We start from the raw sequence: 19,704 nt of genomic DNA, 5'->3' as shown, positions 1-19,704 counted from the left end.
CAAGGCAAACTGAGGGAATGATGCACGGCCATTCAAAAACATGACTGGTTTTCTAAAGATACAAAGCTTAATGCTAATAGGTGAAGTGTCCCTTTAAAAATCTCAAGGTATAGCAGACTGCCTCAAAGTGCCTGAAAAGGCCACTCCAAGTGTTAATACAATTTATTCGACCAGCAAGAGAAAGAGGCAAGAGTGACCAACGGTGGACGTCTTGGGACAGCCTAGCTAAAAGAGGGGAAAAGTTATAGTGAAATAGTTTAGAATAGTCTTTAGTCACAGAGACACCCAAATATTTAAAGTGATCCAGAGATGTTCTGAATGGCAACTTTGAAAGGGGATAGGCAATAGCCGCCGCATTAACTGACATAAGTTCGCTTTTCTGCAGATTTAATTTATAACCAGAGATATGCCCAAATTCTGTCAACACACTCAATATGAGGGGAATAGATTTGTCTGGACTGGAAAGATAGACCAAGAGGTCATCAGCAAGCAAACAGTGATACCTTATGCTCTATGCCGCCTCTTGAGATGCCCTGCATCTGACTGGACCGGAGGGCTACTGTTAGGGGTTTAATGGCAATAGCAAACAGCAATGGAGAGAGTGGACAGCCCTGTCGGGTACCACGTTTGAGGGAGAAATAGTCAGAAAAGTCATTATTTGTGCGGACACAAGCAAGAGAGGATTAACACAAAAGCTTGATTCATGATATAAATGTATCACTGAAGCCAAAACGTTTTAATGTGTAAAATAGGTAGGGCCACTCCACACGGTCAAATGCCTTTTCGGCCTCCATTGAAATGACCAGCTCAGGATCGTCAGAGGTTGTGGGGGAGTACAAAATATCAAACAGTCGTCTGACATTGTAAAAGGATCTTTCTTTATCAATCCTGCTTGATCTGCATTGATGATGGATGGGAGGGCACATTCTAGTCGTCTGGTCAGCATTTTAGCTAGTATTTTAACATCTGCACAAAGCAGAGAGATAGGGCGATAACTACCACAGGACAGTCTTTATCCTTCTTCAATATTAGAGAAATAGCAGCCTGACGTAACGTGAGAGGGAGTGAGCCACTTAACAGAGATTCATTAAACATGTTAAGAAGTAGTGGGGACAGTGAATCTGCAAATGTTTTTACATCCATACTAGATGCCAATTCAGTGTTGATGGAAGGGATATCTAATGAACTAAAAAAAAATTCGTACTGTGCATTGTTATCTGGGCACTCCGAGGAGTACAATGGTGCATAGAAGTCTCTGAACTGATTATTAATGGCGTGAGGTAATAGTTGTTCCAGTATCTGTGTTAATTTGGGTGATGTGCATGGATGAGGAGGATTGTCGAATTTGTGAGCCAGCAATTTACTTGTCTTGTCTCCGAATTCATAGTAATTATGGCGTGTTTTTAAGAGGGACTTTGCTGTATCTTCGGAGACCAGAATGTCATACTCTGCCTTCTTTGTGAGTAGCGCTTTAAACAAATCAGCATCAGGTGTGTCTACACACTTTGACTGTAGCTCTGCTATATCCCCAGAGAGAGAGACTTTTTTCTCCATAGCAATCCTTCTCTGATAGGCAGAGTAGGATATTATTTCACCTCTTAAGCTTTGCATGACTCCCATATGGCTGCTGCAGATACATCTGGATTAACATTTGTAGATATGAAAAGATCAATACGGCTATTAATTGTGCTAATAAAATTGGTGTCAGAAAGTAACAATGAATTAAAGCGCTAGGGAGAACGGGAAAGAGATCTACCAAGGAGACATCCATGACGACAGTTGCATGGTCTGAAATTACAATGGGGTTGTAGGAATGCAATGTGACAGAGGAAAGGAGTTTGTTCTTGAGAACGTGCCATGGACTGGAGAGAAGAAAGAGAACTGCTTGGCGCTAGGGTTAAGAAAGCGCCAGACGTCTAAGACAGCATACTGTTCCATGAATAGCTGGATTACTTTAGATGAGTTTGATGGAGGATATGGGCCTGTTAGATGAGCGATCAAGTGAGGGGGTCTAGACAGCAGTTGTAGTCACCGTCAAGGATAAGCTGGTGAGAGTTTGAGAAAAAAAAGTTCTTAACAAAGTTCTCATTATCCCAGTTTGGGCCATATACATTTGCCAACACCAGGTTATTGGCGCCAAATCTACCTGTAACAATTGTAAAACGTCCATTAGGGTCTGAAATAACAGTGGACACTGGGAAGGGGATTGATTTATGAATTAGAATTGCTGTCCCGCGTGCTTTGCTTTTCATATGCTTCCATAGGCCATTGAATGCTGGGTGTGTCCAAAAATACCACATTTTCAAAAAATCATTTTGAGAAAATGAGGCAGAACACCATCGCAATTTTTTGATATGTTAGAAATAAACATCTAATCTTTCCAAAACATTTTTTTTCATGTTGGTAGATGCTGTCATTTTTTTGCAATAGCATGTCAAAAATGGCACAAAATGGGTTTCATCAATTTTCAAGCTTTAATATCTTCCACACTGTTCACCACATCAGGACAGTTTTTTAGCACAATATACTGTACAGAGCATACATTGGAAGGTCTGTATTCAATATCAAAATTCTAGCTCAAACATGAAGCTTTCCACAGGCCTTCAAAAATGCTGCCACGGAGCATAGAGTAAAATTTTCAACCAAATTCAAGCACCACAAATACTTTGATATACCCAAACCACACTCTTGGAAATCCATATTCCTCAAGTCATGGTAGTGTATTTTGAGCCTGGAAAGTCTGAATGAGCTAGCTTAAACACTTTTATAGTATTAGCAATTTGAAAACGGCTCTCCAGAAAACGGTGCTTAAAAATGAAGGGGGGGAGTAGTTGCTAAAACATGTTTTGTGACTAAACTGTTTGGAGTAGAAAGCTAATATTTGGGCCTACACCTATTAAGAAGTGTGTGAACAACCTTGATTTTTTTCAGCCAAATCTGTGACGGTCGAGCGGGGACATTTGTACGTTTGGCATGGAATAACCCAGTGTGCACTTATTATTCTGCACTCTTGATTGAATCTCTTGCTCTATGCTGCTTTGGATAAAAGCATCTGCTACAAAATGTAATATTTCAGTGTGCCCATTTTAAATACCCACACCCATACACAAAACTCCATCATCAACCAATGGCAAAACCATGCCATTGTAAACATTACTCATCACATAATCTACTACAGTAGTCTCAACATCTGTTATAGAAGATAACACATCATACATAGATTGTAGGCTACAAGCAAAGCTTGTAAGGGAATGGTATTTCACTTGATCAGACTGAGGCAGGCTTTACACTGAGGCATTTTTAGGCCAAAGATAAATGTTGTTTATTTAAGTCATGCCTCCACTCCCTTCGTTTGCCTTTATAATTCTGGATTCAAACACAGATCATCTGAAGAGGCCATGATGCCAATCATACTGACAAAGGACTGTAGGTGGGAACTCCATAGACTCTTCACACACCTGATAGCACTCAGATGGCAATGGCCATGACTCAAACTGCAGAGACAAAGGAGAGGAGGATATGTGGGGTCGAGGTGTGAACTTGCTGTGATTCAACCCCTTGGGTACTTTCAATGTAATTTTTATTGTCTTTCATTTTCTTGGTCAAGTCCAGATAAACATCCTAAATCTTATTTATTTTTCGTGCCAGTAGGCCAGAGGTTCTTGGGCTAAGGTACTGTACACCAATGTTCAAAACAAATCTCCAAGGCTCACAACCACTACTAATCATCACAAAGTCATTGCAGACTTTAAAAGGGGTGTTCATTCTTTGACAAACTAATTGCATCAGGTTCCTCAAATGCTGAGAGTTAATTATACAACACATTTAAATATAGAAAAAATATATATATACAGATCAACACTTTTTCCATGTCCTTGGGCATCTGCAAAATCACATAGAAAGGGCAAAACCCCGAACGATTCCGATTAAGGTCCCTATCAAACTTTTCTCTCAAAAGGCGAGAGTGGGCATCCTTTCTGGCACCTGCACTGCTATGGGAAACTGGGAAAGCCGTAATCAGAGGGAAAATCATATCATACTCTTCATATAGAAAAAAACAACAACAACTATTGGAAAATACATTAGAACAAAAAATCAAACTCCTAACCAATGAAATTTCCCACCACCCCAGTGAACCAAAACAGAAGGAATTAAAGGAACTCAAAACACAAATTGACGAAATCATACAGAAAAAAACACAATTTCAAATTCAGCAACTGAAGTATAATGGTTTTCAATACAGTAATAAAGTAAACAGTAAATACCTAGCAAATCTACTCCAACACAAGAAAGAGAAATCAATCATCCCAGCTATTTTGGACTCCACAGGAAACATTAATCAAAACCCACAGGATATAAATAACATATTTCGGAATTTCTATAGCAATCTCTATTCCCCAACTCATCAACCCACCCAATCAGAAATCGACACTTTCTTGAACGGTCTGACACTACCAAAGTTAACTACAGAACAAACCAACATTCTAGACGCACCCCTTAGCCTCAATGAACTTACCAAAGCACTCAATAAAATTCCTAGCAATAAATCTCCCGGACCAGATGGATTACCAGCTGAATTCTACCGACACTTTTGGGATATATTATCACCAGTATTCAACAGAGTCATTACAGATATCAAAACATCCTCCACCATACCCATACACATGAATACAGCAGCCATGACATTACTACTGAAACCCAACAAAGACCAACCATTCATCCAGATCAGACCAGCTTCATAAAAAATAGACACACTACAGATAATGTCCGCAGACTTTTTAACCTAATCAATATATCACAAGAAAGACACCAGAAAACCATTATCATTTCACTTGATGCCGAAAAAGCCTTCGATAAAGTAAACTGGTCATTCTTATTCAATACACTTCACAGGTTTGGTTTTGGAGAGTAGTTCATCCACTGGATTAAAATACTGTACACATCACCCAGAGCCACCATCACCACTAACGGAATCACTTCAGAGTTTCACACTGCATCAGGGCACCATGCAAGGATGCCCACTCTCGCCTTCTCTCTTTGCTATTTTCATTGAACCTCTTGCAGCAGCAATACGACAAAACACAATAATCAAAGGAATTCAGGTAGCCAACGTACAACACAAAATCAGTTTATATGCAGATGATCTTTTACTTTATTTACAAAACCCACAAGTATCACTAAAAGAAACGTTCAGCATCATCAGCAAATTCTCCCTTATCTCACATTACACCATCAACTGGAACAAGTCAATTTTATTACCACTCTCAGTTGATGCATGGGATTCTGGAGCTCAGGACACCTCCCTCCACTTTCACACAGGGGTCATTCCGTGTCAAATCAGATAAGATTGTGGGGTGCCAAACTTCACTTTTTTTATTGTAAATGTTTATTCTGGTGTTACCAAAACACCTGTAACTACATGCATTTATTCTGTGAACGGGGCTTAGATGCAATATTATAACTTTACACACTACATGTCCATATACACTTCTATTTCCACATAGATTTTCATGATCCTACTACCTACCCCACATAGCTTTTCAGCTGCATGAAAATGACACAAAAATACAAACATGCCTTGTTTTGTCCTTATTATTGTCAAATTCATTTGATTTGGAGACTTCACATTTTGGGACAACATTAACAAAGGATTATATTTCTGTAGAAAAGACTCATTGATGGCAGGTGTGTCCCAATAAAAAAAGTTTAGAGACCCTCAATATCACTTTTTTTGCATGTTTTTTCAGAAACTAGGGACTTCTGTACAACCAATGAGACTGTGGTACAAACATTTAATCATTGAATCTTACTGAGAACATGAATATTTTACAGATTTTAGTTATGGAACCTAAACATTGTGTAGACAAACTTTGAAGAAAATCCGAGTCGGTGCTGCAACCATTTTCCTGGATTTTGTCTGATTTGACACGGAATGACCCACAGGCAACATCAAGTACCTTCAGATTTCCCCAGGCTGTCAGAGCTTTTCAACCTCAACTACACTCCCCTCCTAAAGAAAATTGAAGATGAATATAACTCACACTCATTGGAAGAATAGCTGCTGTCAAAATGAAAACCCTACCCCAAATGAACTACCTTTTCTCCATGATCCCCATGACTCCTACAGATAAATGGTTCAAAACTCTCAATTCATTAACAACACAATGTTATTGGAAAAACAAAAAACCCAGAATATCACTCTCAACGCTACAAAATAAAAAATCACATGGTGGGCTTGAGGCACCAAACTTCCATCACTACTTCCTGGCAAATCAGTTACAGTACCTAGTCAAATGGATCAACATACACAATCAGAATTACCCATGGCTGGAACTAGAACAAAACCAATGCACAAATATCCCAATTGAAGACCTCCCCTTCCATCCACAATCAATCAAGAAATCCAACTTCTGCCATAGCATTACCATCCATTCAACTCTGACAGCCTGGTGGAAAACTATCCAATTCACAAAGTCATCACTAGAATTAAACAAGTTCACCCCGCTCTGGCACAACCCGGTATTCAGGATACAGAATAAACCTCTTTCCCCACATGGGCACAAAAAGGAATCACTCATCTTCACCACCTATTTGAGAACCACAATTTCATGTCATTTAACACACTCACACAGAAATATGGGGTTGGGAGAGAACAATTCCTTCGATACCAACAAATTAAACTTCAAATTAAAGATAAGACAACACCTACCAACAACACATTACAACCTTCCCAGCTCATAGAAAAACTTATGGAAATCAACAACTTCAAAAAATTAACCTCACAGCTATATACAATAATCTCCAACCTAAACACAACAATAACACTCACAACAACAAAGTGGGAAAACGACCTGGCCGTCTCTCCCAACCCTGAGTACTGGGAACAAATCTGTAAGAATACATTTCGCATGACCAATAACACAATCCTGCAGCTTATACAATATAAAGTCATTCACAGAACTCATATCACCCAAAGTAAAATGTTTAAAATGGGACTTCACATCACCGACATCTGTTCACAATGCACTTTGGGTGACACAGACGGCTATTTGCACGCCATGTGGCACTGCCAACCGGTTCACTCCTTCTGGATCACAGTCACAGAAACACTGTCCACAATCCTGAGCTACAGAATCCCAACATCCCCAACACTCTGCCTCATTGGTGACCTATCCAAAATCCATATTCAAGAAAAATACAGGAATCCGTTGCTCACTTCTCTAGCTGTCGCTAAGAAAGTTGTCCTCCAAAACTGGAAATCAAAGAAATCCTGCCACATCAATCACTGGACCAATTTAATCTCAGAACACATTTCAATAGAAAAACACAATGCACACACAAGGAAGCAAATGTCAGCCTTTGAAGACACCTGGACTCCTTTTTCTGCCATCCGCGTACATTACCAGACACATACCTTTCTCTTCCATTACGTATTAAGTCTATTTCCTTTTCTTTTTCAATCTTCCCATTTAGACACCACTTTACACATACACACACATATAGTCATACATATACACACACACATACACACACACATCACTCATACACGAGTATAACTTGTTTTCATATCCCTCTCCCCTCACCCTCTAATGGGGGACCAATGTGAACCCAAGATCATTCAACTCAATAGTTAACATTCTGTCCTTGTGTTTGTCAACTGTCCTGTCCCTCTGTTGTCTGTCTGTTACCTTGCCATGTCTTATGTTGTATATGTTGTTTTTATGTGTTCCATTGTATACTTGTCTTATGTATTTCATATGTGTTGTGTATCTTATATGTATCTCACTGTAAGTGGTACTTTAATCTCCCCTCCCCTTATGTATTCAGGGTTCCACTAAAATGGTTGTTTGGTTACGGTAGGACAAAATAATGTATCTTTTTTTTTGTATTCTGTTTGCTTTACTAAAAATAAAGTAGTCCTCCAAAGAGGGGGGGTGGTGGCAGGGAAAAAAAAAAAAAAAATTCTCAATTGATTCTATAGTAATTTTTGCATAGAGTCCATTTCTGCTTGGCACATTTTTACATCACTCATATAGTTAACAGGGGCGTGTCTAGGGGGAGGCTGGGGGAGGCAGTACCTCCCCAAAGATAACCTCTGCCACCCCAGAGAAATTATCTGCGACGGGCGAAAAATGGAAAATGCACACCCATACTTCTCTGTTGGATTACTCACAAAGTTCTAGTCATACTAATATATAGTGTCACTTGTTGACAGAGCACGATCTTAGCTTTCTGATGGTATTAAGAACTTGCTGTAATAAGGGTTCGCGAGAAAATCAATATGAATTTAGGCAAGGCCTGCATTAACATTCGCATTATCTGCGAAAAGTGCAAAATGCACACCCATTCTTCTGTATTGGATTGCTCACGAAGTTCTAATCACACTGATATCACATGCATAGCACCCGACAGAGCACGCTCTTAGCTTTCCGATGATATTAAACACTAATTGCTGTAATAAACAGTTCGCGAGAAAATCAACCTGAATTTACATGAAATGTAGCCTAATCGTTTTTATTCCATCTCCACAACATTACCCTCGGTAAAATATCTCAAGCTCTTCGTTCAACCTACACGTGGCAAACCATATCTATCTATCTATCTATCTATCTATCTATTAATGCAAGGAACGTCTGTCTGTGTGTCACTCTGTCTGTCTGTCTGTGTGTTCCACGCATAACTCTCAAACCACTCATCCAACTGACCTAAAATTTGACACATGTATTGCTAATGACATGCGTGAGTGCAGTGCAAAGTTTGGTCATGTTCGGACAAAAAATGACAAAGATATCGTTAAATTAAACAAAATACAACTCTGCCGCAATCCCACAATTCTACCGCTCTCTGCACTAGCCACTCCCCCTCACTCTCACTTATTCCAGCATAGAAACAAAAAAGCCCATTTCGCTGACAAACTCTGTGTTCATGGAAATTATGATATCTCACGTAAACAACGGACCGTTTCAAGATTGTTCATGTTGGATAAACATGCTGAGTCCGACACACATGCACCCATGTTGGTAAGCAGGCTGTTAAAGTCACGTAACGTTGCATAGGTTGCCTTGCGGTTGCCTTGCGCTTCATAGCACTGGGGCCATGGCATAGATGGGCCATGCATGCGGTTAGCTTTAGGCTATCATTTCCCAACAACAGCAAAAACGCACGGGTATGTAATTAGACGGGCCATGCATGCGGTTAGCTTTAGGCTATCATTTCCCAACAACAGCAAAAACGCACGGGTATGTAATGTGTCTAATAGCCATTTAGCTGCAACTCAAACGCCTTTCCCCTTCACTTTTTTATTACCTTGCAAAGAGTAAAAAGCTCTAACAGCACGGGCCTGATTCTCATCACCAATCTAACATGATCTACCTGCATCAACGTCATTGGGCAACAAGTTTCTTGGAAAACATTGTTTGCACGGGCACTGCACTAGTCAAAACAAATGGCAGACCTTACCAACTACGAGGCTATAAAGTAGGGTTGTTAATGAATAATCGAATATCGAATAATGTTTGTTAAGAATTTATTCGACTAAAATAAATGGCTAATGAATAATCGTTTTAGTCTCACGCAATATGAGAACAGCAACATTTTCCGGTATTTTGCGCGCATGACAAAATCAAGCAGAGATGAAGCGAGCGAGGAAAAGTGCTGGACCTCTTCTCTATTTAGGGGCTCATGGGAACGGGGTACCTAGTAAAGCGTAAGCAGGAAGTGTTGTGGTTAGAACAACGTGAAATGCGAGAGTTAGAGAAGTGTGTGTTATGTTATTGAATGCGGGAGAACTGGTTTGTGAAGCATCTCCATGTTAAACAAAAAGAAGCCTATTAAACCGGTATTCCGAGCCATCAAGCCTCTTAATTGTTTCATCACCAATATACCACTAGGATAACCCGTGTTTGAACGATTACCTCGCAAGCTGCCGGCAAGTGAAAGATAACGGGCCGACCGGCAAGGTAACAAAATGTTCATCCGACCATAAACGAAACCAGCACCGGAGATGACCAGTGAGCGTTGCAATCGCTAGCCTACATGTTCAAATAGGACCTACGTCGGATGGCATAATGCCCTGTAAAATAAAGTTTACAACTTGTTGTAAACAACTTATTTCTTGATAAAGGTTTTTTTTTAATATCATTGTTAATATCAATTGTGTGCGTGTTGGACATGTGGGAGTGATGGGTGGGGGCAAATGTTTACACGGCTCTGAATTGACGTCATGATTTAGCAAATAATCGATTAATTGTTCAATAACGTTATGATTAGTCGAACATGAACATTCATCTAAAGTCTACTACTATAAAGCATTCATTTGTACAATAAGCCATTCCCGAGTAATCCAGCTTTTAAATTGCAGGCAGCACATACACAGGTCTCCAACTTCGCTCTGTATGTAATAGCACCCCACAATAATCACTGCATGCATATTGTGCTCTTGTTTGTTTTTTTGAACGTTTATTTAAACCACATAGAATCAACGCATTGCTTCCACATATTTCTATGCATTATGCCTATTTTAGACTAGCCGAATATCATTACTGAAGCCTAATTATTACTCTCACGTTCTCTTAAAGTGACAGGCACTCAATGACATTAAAGATAGCCTAAATGTAAATCAATATGACAATCATGTAAAATGTGAGTCAAAATAAAAAAATCTATATGAAATAGTCAACTTAATATAACTAATTACGCATAGGCTAGCCTATCATAATGTAAACTTAATATGAATTTCAAAATGTTTGAAATACAAACAAAGCCACCTTTTCACTGAGTGTTGGGGGAAGAATATGCCTTGTAATGTCTTTGATCTCCACTGGTGTGGTTGGACTCCCAAATCAAATCAATACCAAATCAGTATCAAAACAATTGTGACACACTATTAGTCTTATGTATTTTTCATTGACTATGTCTCCTGGCTGATGCATGAGAGATAGAGAGATAGATAGATAGATAGATAGAATGGCTACAGATCATCTATGATTCTGTATACCTATTATTGTATTGAATGTGAGATGTATCAGTCACAACACCACTACAAATGATATTGGGAAACCCATACATTTATTCACCTGGTTTAACAACTACTACATTGTTTAGACTATGGGCCCTGTGAGTCTGCCAAGTGGCCATGCGCTAAAAGATCGTTGTTTGTCACCCCAAATAAGCCAAATGCCCCCCCAAAGATTGCATCCTGGTAACCCCTCTGATAGTTAATGACACAATTTACATATTTGAATACATTAGCGAATATAAATGAATAGTAAATAAATGTATTGATAATATGGCTGTAAGTAGCCTAGATAAGTTAATGGCTTTGTCTCTTGAGATCTGGGTTGACCCCATAACACTTCCCTCATGTACTACACTGATTTGACTTTTCTCTAGAATGGATCCTCTGATGCACCTTGAGTTGACTTTTCCGTATAAAGGCCTTTCCACACTGAGAACACTGATGTGGCTTTTCTCCAGAATGAATCTTCTGATGTATGTTGAGATCACACTTCCATGCAAAGGCCTTTCCACACTGCAAACACTGATGTGGCTTTTCTCCAGAATGAATCTTCTGATGTATGTTGAGCTTACACTTCAATGCAAAGGCCTTTCCACACTGCGAACACTGATGTGGCTTTTCTCCAGTATGGGTCATCTGATGTTGCTTGAGTTTATCCTTCAATGCAAAGGCCTTTCCACACTGCGAACACTGATGTGGCTTTTCTCCAGTATGGGTCTGCTGATGTAGCTTGAGGCTGCTGTTGTAATTAAAGGTCCTTCCACACTGAGAACATAGATATGGCTTTTCTCCAGTATGGATCCTCTGATGTACATTGAGATCACCCTTCCATAGAAAGGTCTTTCCACACTGCAGACACTGATGTGGCTTTTCTCCAGAATGGATCATCTGATGAGTCTTAAGAGCTACTTTATCTGTAAAAGCCTTTCCACACAGCGAACACTGATGTGGCTTTTCTCCAGTATGGGTATTCTGATGCTTCTTGAGAGTACTCTTTTGTGTAAAGGCCATTCCACACTGCAAACACTGATGTGGCTTTTCTCCAGTATGGACAATCTGATGTAGCTTGAGATTACTCTTTTGTTTAAAGGCCTTTCCACACTGCAAACACTGATGTGGCTTTTCTCCAGTATGGGTCATCTGATGCAGCTTGAGACGACCCTTCCATATAAAGGCCTTTCCACACTGCAGACACTGATGTGGCTTTTCTTCAGAATGGATCATCTGATGAGTCTTAAGAGCTTTTGTATCTGTAAAAGCCTTTCCACACAGCGAACACTGATGTGGCTTTTCTCCAGTATGGATCATCTGATGTAGCTTGAGACGACTCTTTTGTTTAAAGGTCTTTCCACACTGCAGACACTGATGTGGCTTTTCTCCAGTATGGGTCATCTGATGTACCTTGAGACTACTCATTTGTGTAAAGGCCTTTCCACACTGCAAACACTGATGTGGCTTTTCTCCAGTATGGACAATCTGATGTAGCTTGAGATTACTCTTTTGTTTAAAGAACTTTCCACACTGCAAACACTGATGTGGCTTTTCTCCAGTATGGGTCAACTGATGTAGCTTGAGAAGACTCTTTTGTTTAAAGGCCTTTCCACACTGCAGACACTGATGTGGCTTTTCTCTAGTATGGGTCATCTGATGTACCTTGAGATTACTCTTTTGTTTAAAGAACTTTCCACACTGCAAACACTGATGTGGCTTTTCTCCAGTATGAGTCCTCTGATGTTGCTTGAGATTACACTTTTCTATAAAGGCCTTTCCACACTGCAAACACTGATGTGGCTTTTCTCCAGTATGGATCCTCTGATGATTCTTAAGAGTGTACTTATTAATAAAGGCTTTTCCACACTGAGAACACTGATGTGGCTTTTCTCCAGTATGGATCATCTGATGATTCTTAAGAGTGTACTTATTAATAAAAGCTTTTCCACACTGAGAACAGTGATGCCGTTTGTCTCCAATATCTGTAATCTGATGATCAGTGAGCAGTTCCTCCCTGGTTTCCAACTCCTCGTGTAATTTCTGGTATGAAGTCTCCTGGCTACATGAGTGCTTGTAGCACACTTGGTTTCCTTTTCCCTTCCTGTGTTCTGATTTAATAGCTTGATTCCTTTGAATGTCTCCTACAACATAAAAACAAATTGAGTGTTTGCAATAATATATATATATTCACATTGCAACATTTTTTTAAAATCATAATACAAACTGTTCAGAAACTCACCTCTTGGAAAACAATATGTATGATCATGAAGATCTGAAGCTTTTTCTTCCTTTTTAATCTCCTGTAGTGGCATGGATATTTCAGTCTTACATTCATGTTCCAGTCCATGTTCTTCGTTCTCTTTCTTAGTTGTAAACAGATACTCTTGTAGGAAATCATCAAATTCTTCTTCACTCTCCCTCTTCACTGCTGTGAGCTGGTCAGATCCTGACATTTCAAAAGTCAGTTTAGAGAATAATCAAACAATCCTTCAGTACAAAGACAGATGTAGTCCTTTCGATACGTGTACCAAATGTGACCTCAGTATTGAGACCCCAGTCTGTTGTGTTCATAATATAGTCCTTTTGCCTGCCCCATTAGCCTCTAGAATTCACACCTAACCAATCAGCTGCAAGGGCTTTTTGAATGCAAATCTGATGTAGGAGGGAATTCCATATGTATGAGCTCTCTTCACACAGCTTATGGTCCTCAAATGGACATGGTCAGACCTCACACTGCTCAAAGTCCACAAAGGAGAACTGGTGGGGGTGGGGTGGAGCCATGGAAGTGTGAAATGTAAAGGTTATGGCTTGTTTTGGTCAAAGGATACGTGCAGAATTCTGTAGGGCCTAGGTTATGAGAGGTGTAGCAAATACATAATTTGTGCGTTGTCTTTTTTACAGTGGTCACATGTTAGAATGTGGTACAAGATCATGTGGCTAGTTTATGCAAACACTGACTTCAGGTATATCTGGACAACAGGAGCTCAGGCTTTTTTGACATTATCTCTAAATGGCTGTGTTGTTTCATGCCGTATATTTCTAGGTTATGCATGTGTAACCTCACTCCAGCACACTCATGTTGTGGTATAGAAAAGTTACCTTTTATTTCTCTATTGCTTTAACTAGAATTGAACCCTTTGAAAATGAAAACGTCCAATCCTTAGATCCTTAGATCTACACATAAATGAAGCCTTACTCCGAGGGAATTTATCAAACTGAAAATGAGGAGCACCTAACACAAACAGTTACCCATTTGAAGTAGAAAACCCAAATTATGACAGTAGTAATTGTAAATCACATAAGCTCCCTAACATACTTCATAAGTATAGCTCACCATAACCAGTAGGTCTTAACAACACTCTCAAAACAGGCATGTATATTCAGTGAACACCCATCCATACATCATAACATCAATAGCACGTAACACATTGTAAATACCCTTGCAGGCAAAACGCCAGTATCACAAAAGTCACTCCCAATAAGTTCAATGCGTTAGTATTCTCACTGCTGATCACTGTTGTCACTGTTTTGTTAAATGTTCACTCAGTGTCAAGCCACTAGATGGTCACTCAAAAGTGTTCCGTACGATAAGTATTGTTCACGGGATGCACGTCGTGTCAATGACTGGAGTGGAGAGTCTCATGTGGCAGTGAATAGGCTACTCACAGACCACACCGAGAGTGTCGCGGCCCGCGGGAGTGAGAGAGAGGAGGAGCAGGGAGATGGCAGTGGGAAGCGCTGGTTTCTCGCAGGCTACAAGCTGGCAGGATGAAACGTCCAACGTCGATCCAGAAGAACGACGACACTAAAATGTTAATTTCTAAAGCTAGTTTAACTTCACCGTAAGATAACTAGTGAGGCAATTCCTCCTCACACTACGACGTCATACACTTTCTGAATAGCAACGACACAAAGTTGATTGAAGCACATTCTTCTCTGTGACACAACCGTTCCAGATATTCTTCGTCCGCCACAGGGACACAATAACGCTACTTTACACTGAACTTAGCAATATATATGCAACTCGGTAAAATAACTACTTTCTTAGGGTTTACTTAACTAACGTGTCTCGTCCACGGAGGCTGCCATCTTTCTTCTTCTTCTTCTTCTTCTTCTTCTACTTCTGTGTTTTTTTATTGGCAGTTTGCAGGCTTGGTGCATTACCGCCATCTACAGGACTGAGGTGTGATCATACTAGGCTTTCAGATTATGACTAGTATAGGATGTTGATAAAAATACCTTGTCGTCTAAACTTGATGAAATATATCTAAGAAAGGCAGAAGGGGCCTATGTTAGATCCAGAGCAAAGTGGATAGAAGAAGGGGAGAAAAGTACATCCTATTTTTGCCAGCTAGAAAAAAGAAGACAAGAAAAAAATTCAATAACATCCTTACTCATAGATGGAGAGGAAAATACAGACCCAGCTGTGATTGCAAAAGAGGTGGTTTCTTTCTACCAGAATTTATATTCATCTGCATATTCTCAAGCAGATGCCGATTGTTTCTTCAGAAATATCCAGCATCTTATTCCTCGTGTAGAACATGATTTTGCAGAATTGTGTGACTCTGACTTGTCTGTTGAAGAAATTGAAAAAGCTGTGGAAGGTTTATCTTTAAACAAATCTCCTGGAATGGATGGTCTGACAGCCAACTTTTATAAGCACTTCTGGGATGCACTGAAGGGCCCTTTCCTTCTCATGATAAAAGAAGCAACTGATAATATGACATTTCCCTCTACCATGAAACAGGGTATTATAACTTTAATTCCCAAACATGGCAAAGACCCCAAACTGCTAGATAATTGGAGACCAATTACTTTATTAAACACTGACTATAAACTAATTACACTTGTTTATGCTAACAGATTAAAAAAGAAACTGCACAACATTATAAGTGACTCCCAATCTGGTTTTATGAAGGGTAGATCTATTCACAATAACATTCGCTTGGTACTTGATCTCCTAGACTACAAACATTTGATAGAGGATGAGGGCTTCATGTTGTTTCTTGATTTTTTAAGGCCTTTGACTCTATTGAACATCCCTTCATTTTTCAGTGCTTAAGCCTATTAGGCTTTGGTGATAAATTTATAAATATTATAGCTTCCCTATATGACAATACTAATTGCTCCATCTCCTTACCAAGGGGTACTTCACCTCGTTTTTCTATCGGACGTGGAATCAAACAAGGCTGTCCTATCTCTCCCTCTCTTTTCATAATAGCAACAGAGATGCTTTCCATTCTTGTTAAAAATTCCAATATTGCCCCGCTTGATGTTTTGGGATTGCCAGTTCTGATTAGCCAGTTAGCTGATGATACAACAATTTTTATGAAGCGTCTAGCTGAGACTCCCAAAATTTTGGAGGCTATCCAGTCTTTCTCTAAAGCTTCTGGCTTGAAACTGAATTTAAATAAATGTGAGTTAATGCCTATCCATCAATGTAATCTAACAGAAGCCTACAATATCCCCATAAAATCTTCAGTTAAATATTTAGGCATACATATTTCGAGTGACCCAACTGACAGAGAGAATATGAATGTGTGGAAGATAACCAAGGATTGCCAGGCTAAGCTGAATTCATGGTTACTAAGAGACATAAGTTTACTACACTGTAAAAAAAGAAATAGTTGCGACAACTCAAATTTTCTAGGCAACATGATGCACAGGATTTTTGAGTTTTCTCAACTCAAGTTTACTACTGTTGACCTTACAAAGGTTTTTGAGTTTAGCCAACTTAAAGGTTTTTTTTGACCGTATAAAGGTTTTTGAGTTTAACCAACTTCGTCGTTTGTTGACCTTACAAAGGTTTTTGAGTTTAGCCAACTTCGTCGTTTGTTGACCTTACAAAGGTTTTTGAGTTAAGCCAACTTAGTGTTTTTCGTTGACCAAACCAGGTTATTCTCCTTACAATAACAAAGAAAGGTTTGTTTTATTAGCATGTAGTTCTACTTTCAACCAAAAGTTTCTTTCTCGAGTTACACCCTAAAATTATGCAATGTTAGATATAATTGAAGTTAATGATACATTTAGGTATATTTTCCTTAAAGAATTATCACACAAATCAGTGTGTGCTCAGATCATGTTTATTTCTCAGAGGAAACGTATAAAATATTTGGCACCGAGCAAGAAGTACATACTGTAGGCATCAGAAATCAGCAACTTGCACTTACTGTAAAACACTTCCACAATATCCATCCAGTTTAAAGCAGTAACATTTATCAATTGGGTTAAAGTTGTATTTTTAGGCTATAAACAATAAAAACAATACAAATAAAAATAAAAAAGTCAAAAGTGCTATAAGTATCAATTCCTGTTCTCCACTTTCAAACAAAAAGAGCTTAACTCTACAAGTAGTTTAACTTTCGCCCAACCACCACAGAACATCAACCTGCTCACATCTGTCAGGCAACAGGCAACTTCAGGGCCTGTACTACGAAGCGGGGTTACTGGCTTAGCTGGGTAACTTCGAGAGTAAGTTGATCACGTGTGGCGTAACTTCCCGGTTAACCCGTACTACGAAAGGTGGATAGGTTTTAACCTAGGTATGCTGCCATGGCAATTTACGCTGCATCTCAAACCTGCTCCGAGCAGGTTATGATCTTGGTTAACCCGAGGTTTGCGGTTAACCACACCCCACAATGTCGACGTAGGCTACTTGGAAGATACATTATTGGAGCGCAAATTGTAAGCGCCTCTCTTCGCAAGGCGAGGGTTTTTAAAGACCGCCCGAATCTTTCTCCATATAATATTCTCTATGAAAGATAGCCTATACATTCTCAGCCGAGGGAATTCGTTGCATTTGTCAGCTGATCGAGGCAAAGTGGAGGCTATAAGCATTGGCAATATAACATATTTTCATAATTAAGAAATATTAATGCAAGCTATAACTAGGCCCATAAACCTTCTGAATGTTTTTGAGTTTCATTTTCACCTGCTGCCAGCGGCACTGCCGTTGCATCTAAAATGTTCACAGGATAGGCATACACTAAATTAGTCAATGGGGCTAAACATTCAATTATCCTTTATTAATATTTATTAAAATACATGGCATGAATTGTGTTGCATCTGTAGGACTCTTATGAACTCAAAATGTATTTATTTCAACACATTTCAGACATTCCGCAAGCTATTAATCCTCCGTAACACATAGGCTATGAACATGAAATAAAACTTTACTTTCATATATCCGATCTGCAATAGCCTACGTGCCAACAGCCTTGTCTTGCTTTGTTTGCTGCCGACGTATTTGATGTATTGTAAAGTGGGTTTTAATTCCTCGCAACTTTTTATAATCATCGCGCAGGCCTTATCCGTAAAATAACGTGATCGCGTCATCATTAAAAGAGGTGATTTGCGCTGCAACCCGCCCATTTTATGGGAACGCGCACCAACTCTGATAAGGTTAACCCCAGTTCAACAAATCAACTTCTTACTCAGCGTCGTAGTACCGATTAACACGAATGAAGATAACCAGGTTTTGTCAACCCCGGTTTAGCAAAGTAACCCCGGGTTACATCTGGGTAGGTTGAGCTCCCTTCGTAGTACAGGCCCCAGCTGAGGTAACTTCAAGAGTTGACCACCGACATGTGGTCAGTTTTGTGTGATCAGTGTTACAGTAACATGTGATATATTTGCAATAAAACACCTTACAACCACCATGGGCAAGTGTACATTTATGCATGTGTTTTTTAAAGAACAGCTTTAAAATAATAATAATAAAAAGGTCAAATAAAAGGGTATCTAAAGAGTATAAGAGTATACAACCACCATGGGCAAGTGTACATTTATGCATGTGTTTTTTAAAGAACAGCTTTAAACTCCCAAGTTCACCCAAGCATCAACGAACATCATTGCACACACATATCAATCTGTTTTAAACTGGCAACTTCAAGCTGAGAAAGGTGACCACAGATTACTGTGAAAGCTTTGCTTTCAGAGACCTGATGCGCTGTGAGCATCGGGACCCAAGTTCAAAAAAGATGGTCTGAATTGCCTCAAAGGTATACTTCAGCAATTTTGGATATTCGATGTTGATGGCATACAAAAGGCCAAAGAGGTATACGAAGGCAGTCTGGAGGTCAGGTAAATCATGCAGTATGATGATTCCTTCTAACACCACAGCCACATCTCTCACAGTTGGTGATGTGGTGGCATCATCATCCTCATACACCGTCAGAAGGCCAACAGACACACCTCGGACGACAGCATCCGCAGGGTCAGTCTCCTAAGGACATCAGAGACTTGATTAAATACAAAGCAAAACAGTTGCACCAATGTTCTGTCATTATTATGTTACGGATTTCTCCATTCACTCCCAAAGCAACCCAGTAGAGTGTGGGAATAAGGTATTAACCAGAGTGAATCAACCTGTGGACCTGTTGCTTCTTTTGCCGAGTGCTGTTGGTATGAGAACGACAGAATTGCATGCAGGTAGACCAAATAGCGAAACTGCGGCCAATTCTAACTGATGAGGGCATGCACGTTTTGTGCCCTTATGCCCCCAACCTTTAACATTACAGTTTTTTCCAATCGTTTACACACAATTTTGAAAACGGTGCTCTTTTTGTCTAAACACATCACACAATTAACCAAACACAACACCCAATCAGCAGAACATAACAGATTGTTAGCAAAATTAAATATTTCTGTCAAAACAATAAACACATTGATAAAACCTTATACTGTTCTCATATCAC

At 39.5% G+C, this 19,704-nt stretch overlaps 1 protein-coding gene across 1 annotated transcript; it reads right to left on the bottom strand.

Moving 5' to 3' along the window:
- Nucleotides 1-10,349: 10,349 nt before the first annotated feature.
- LOC134101344 (zinc finger protein 260-like) lies at nt 10,350-15,110 on the bottom strand. Its single transcript, XM_062554958.1, has 2 exons — nt 13,248-15,110; nt 10,350-13,149 (listed from the first exon to the last, which is right to left on the bottom strand). The coding sequence occupies exons 1-2, from the start codon at nt 13,459-13,461 to the stop codon at nt 11,360-11,362; spliced, it is 2,004 nt and encodes a 667-aa protein (XP_062410942.1). The 5' UTR covers nt 13,462-15,110; the 3' UTR covers nt 10,350-11,359.
- Nucleotides 15,111-19,704: the final 4,594 nt, after the last annotated feature.

Source organism: Sardina pilchardus, chromosome 14 (genome assembly GCF_963854185.1).
Source record: "Sardina pilchardus chromosome 14, fSarPil1.1, whole genome shotgun sequence".
Lineage (NCBI taxonomy): Eukaryota > Metazoa > Chordata > Actinopteri > Clupeiformes > Clupeidae > Sardina > Sardina pilchardus.
Note: the sequence above shows the minus strand (reverse complement) of the source record. Positions and strands in the feature narration are given on the sequence as shown.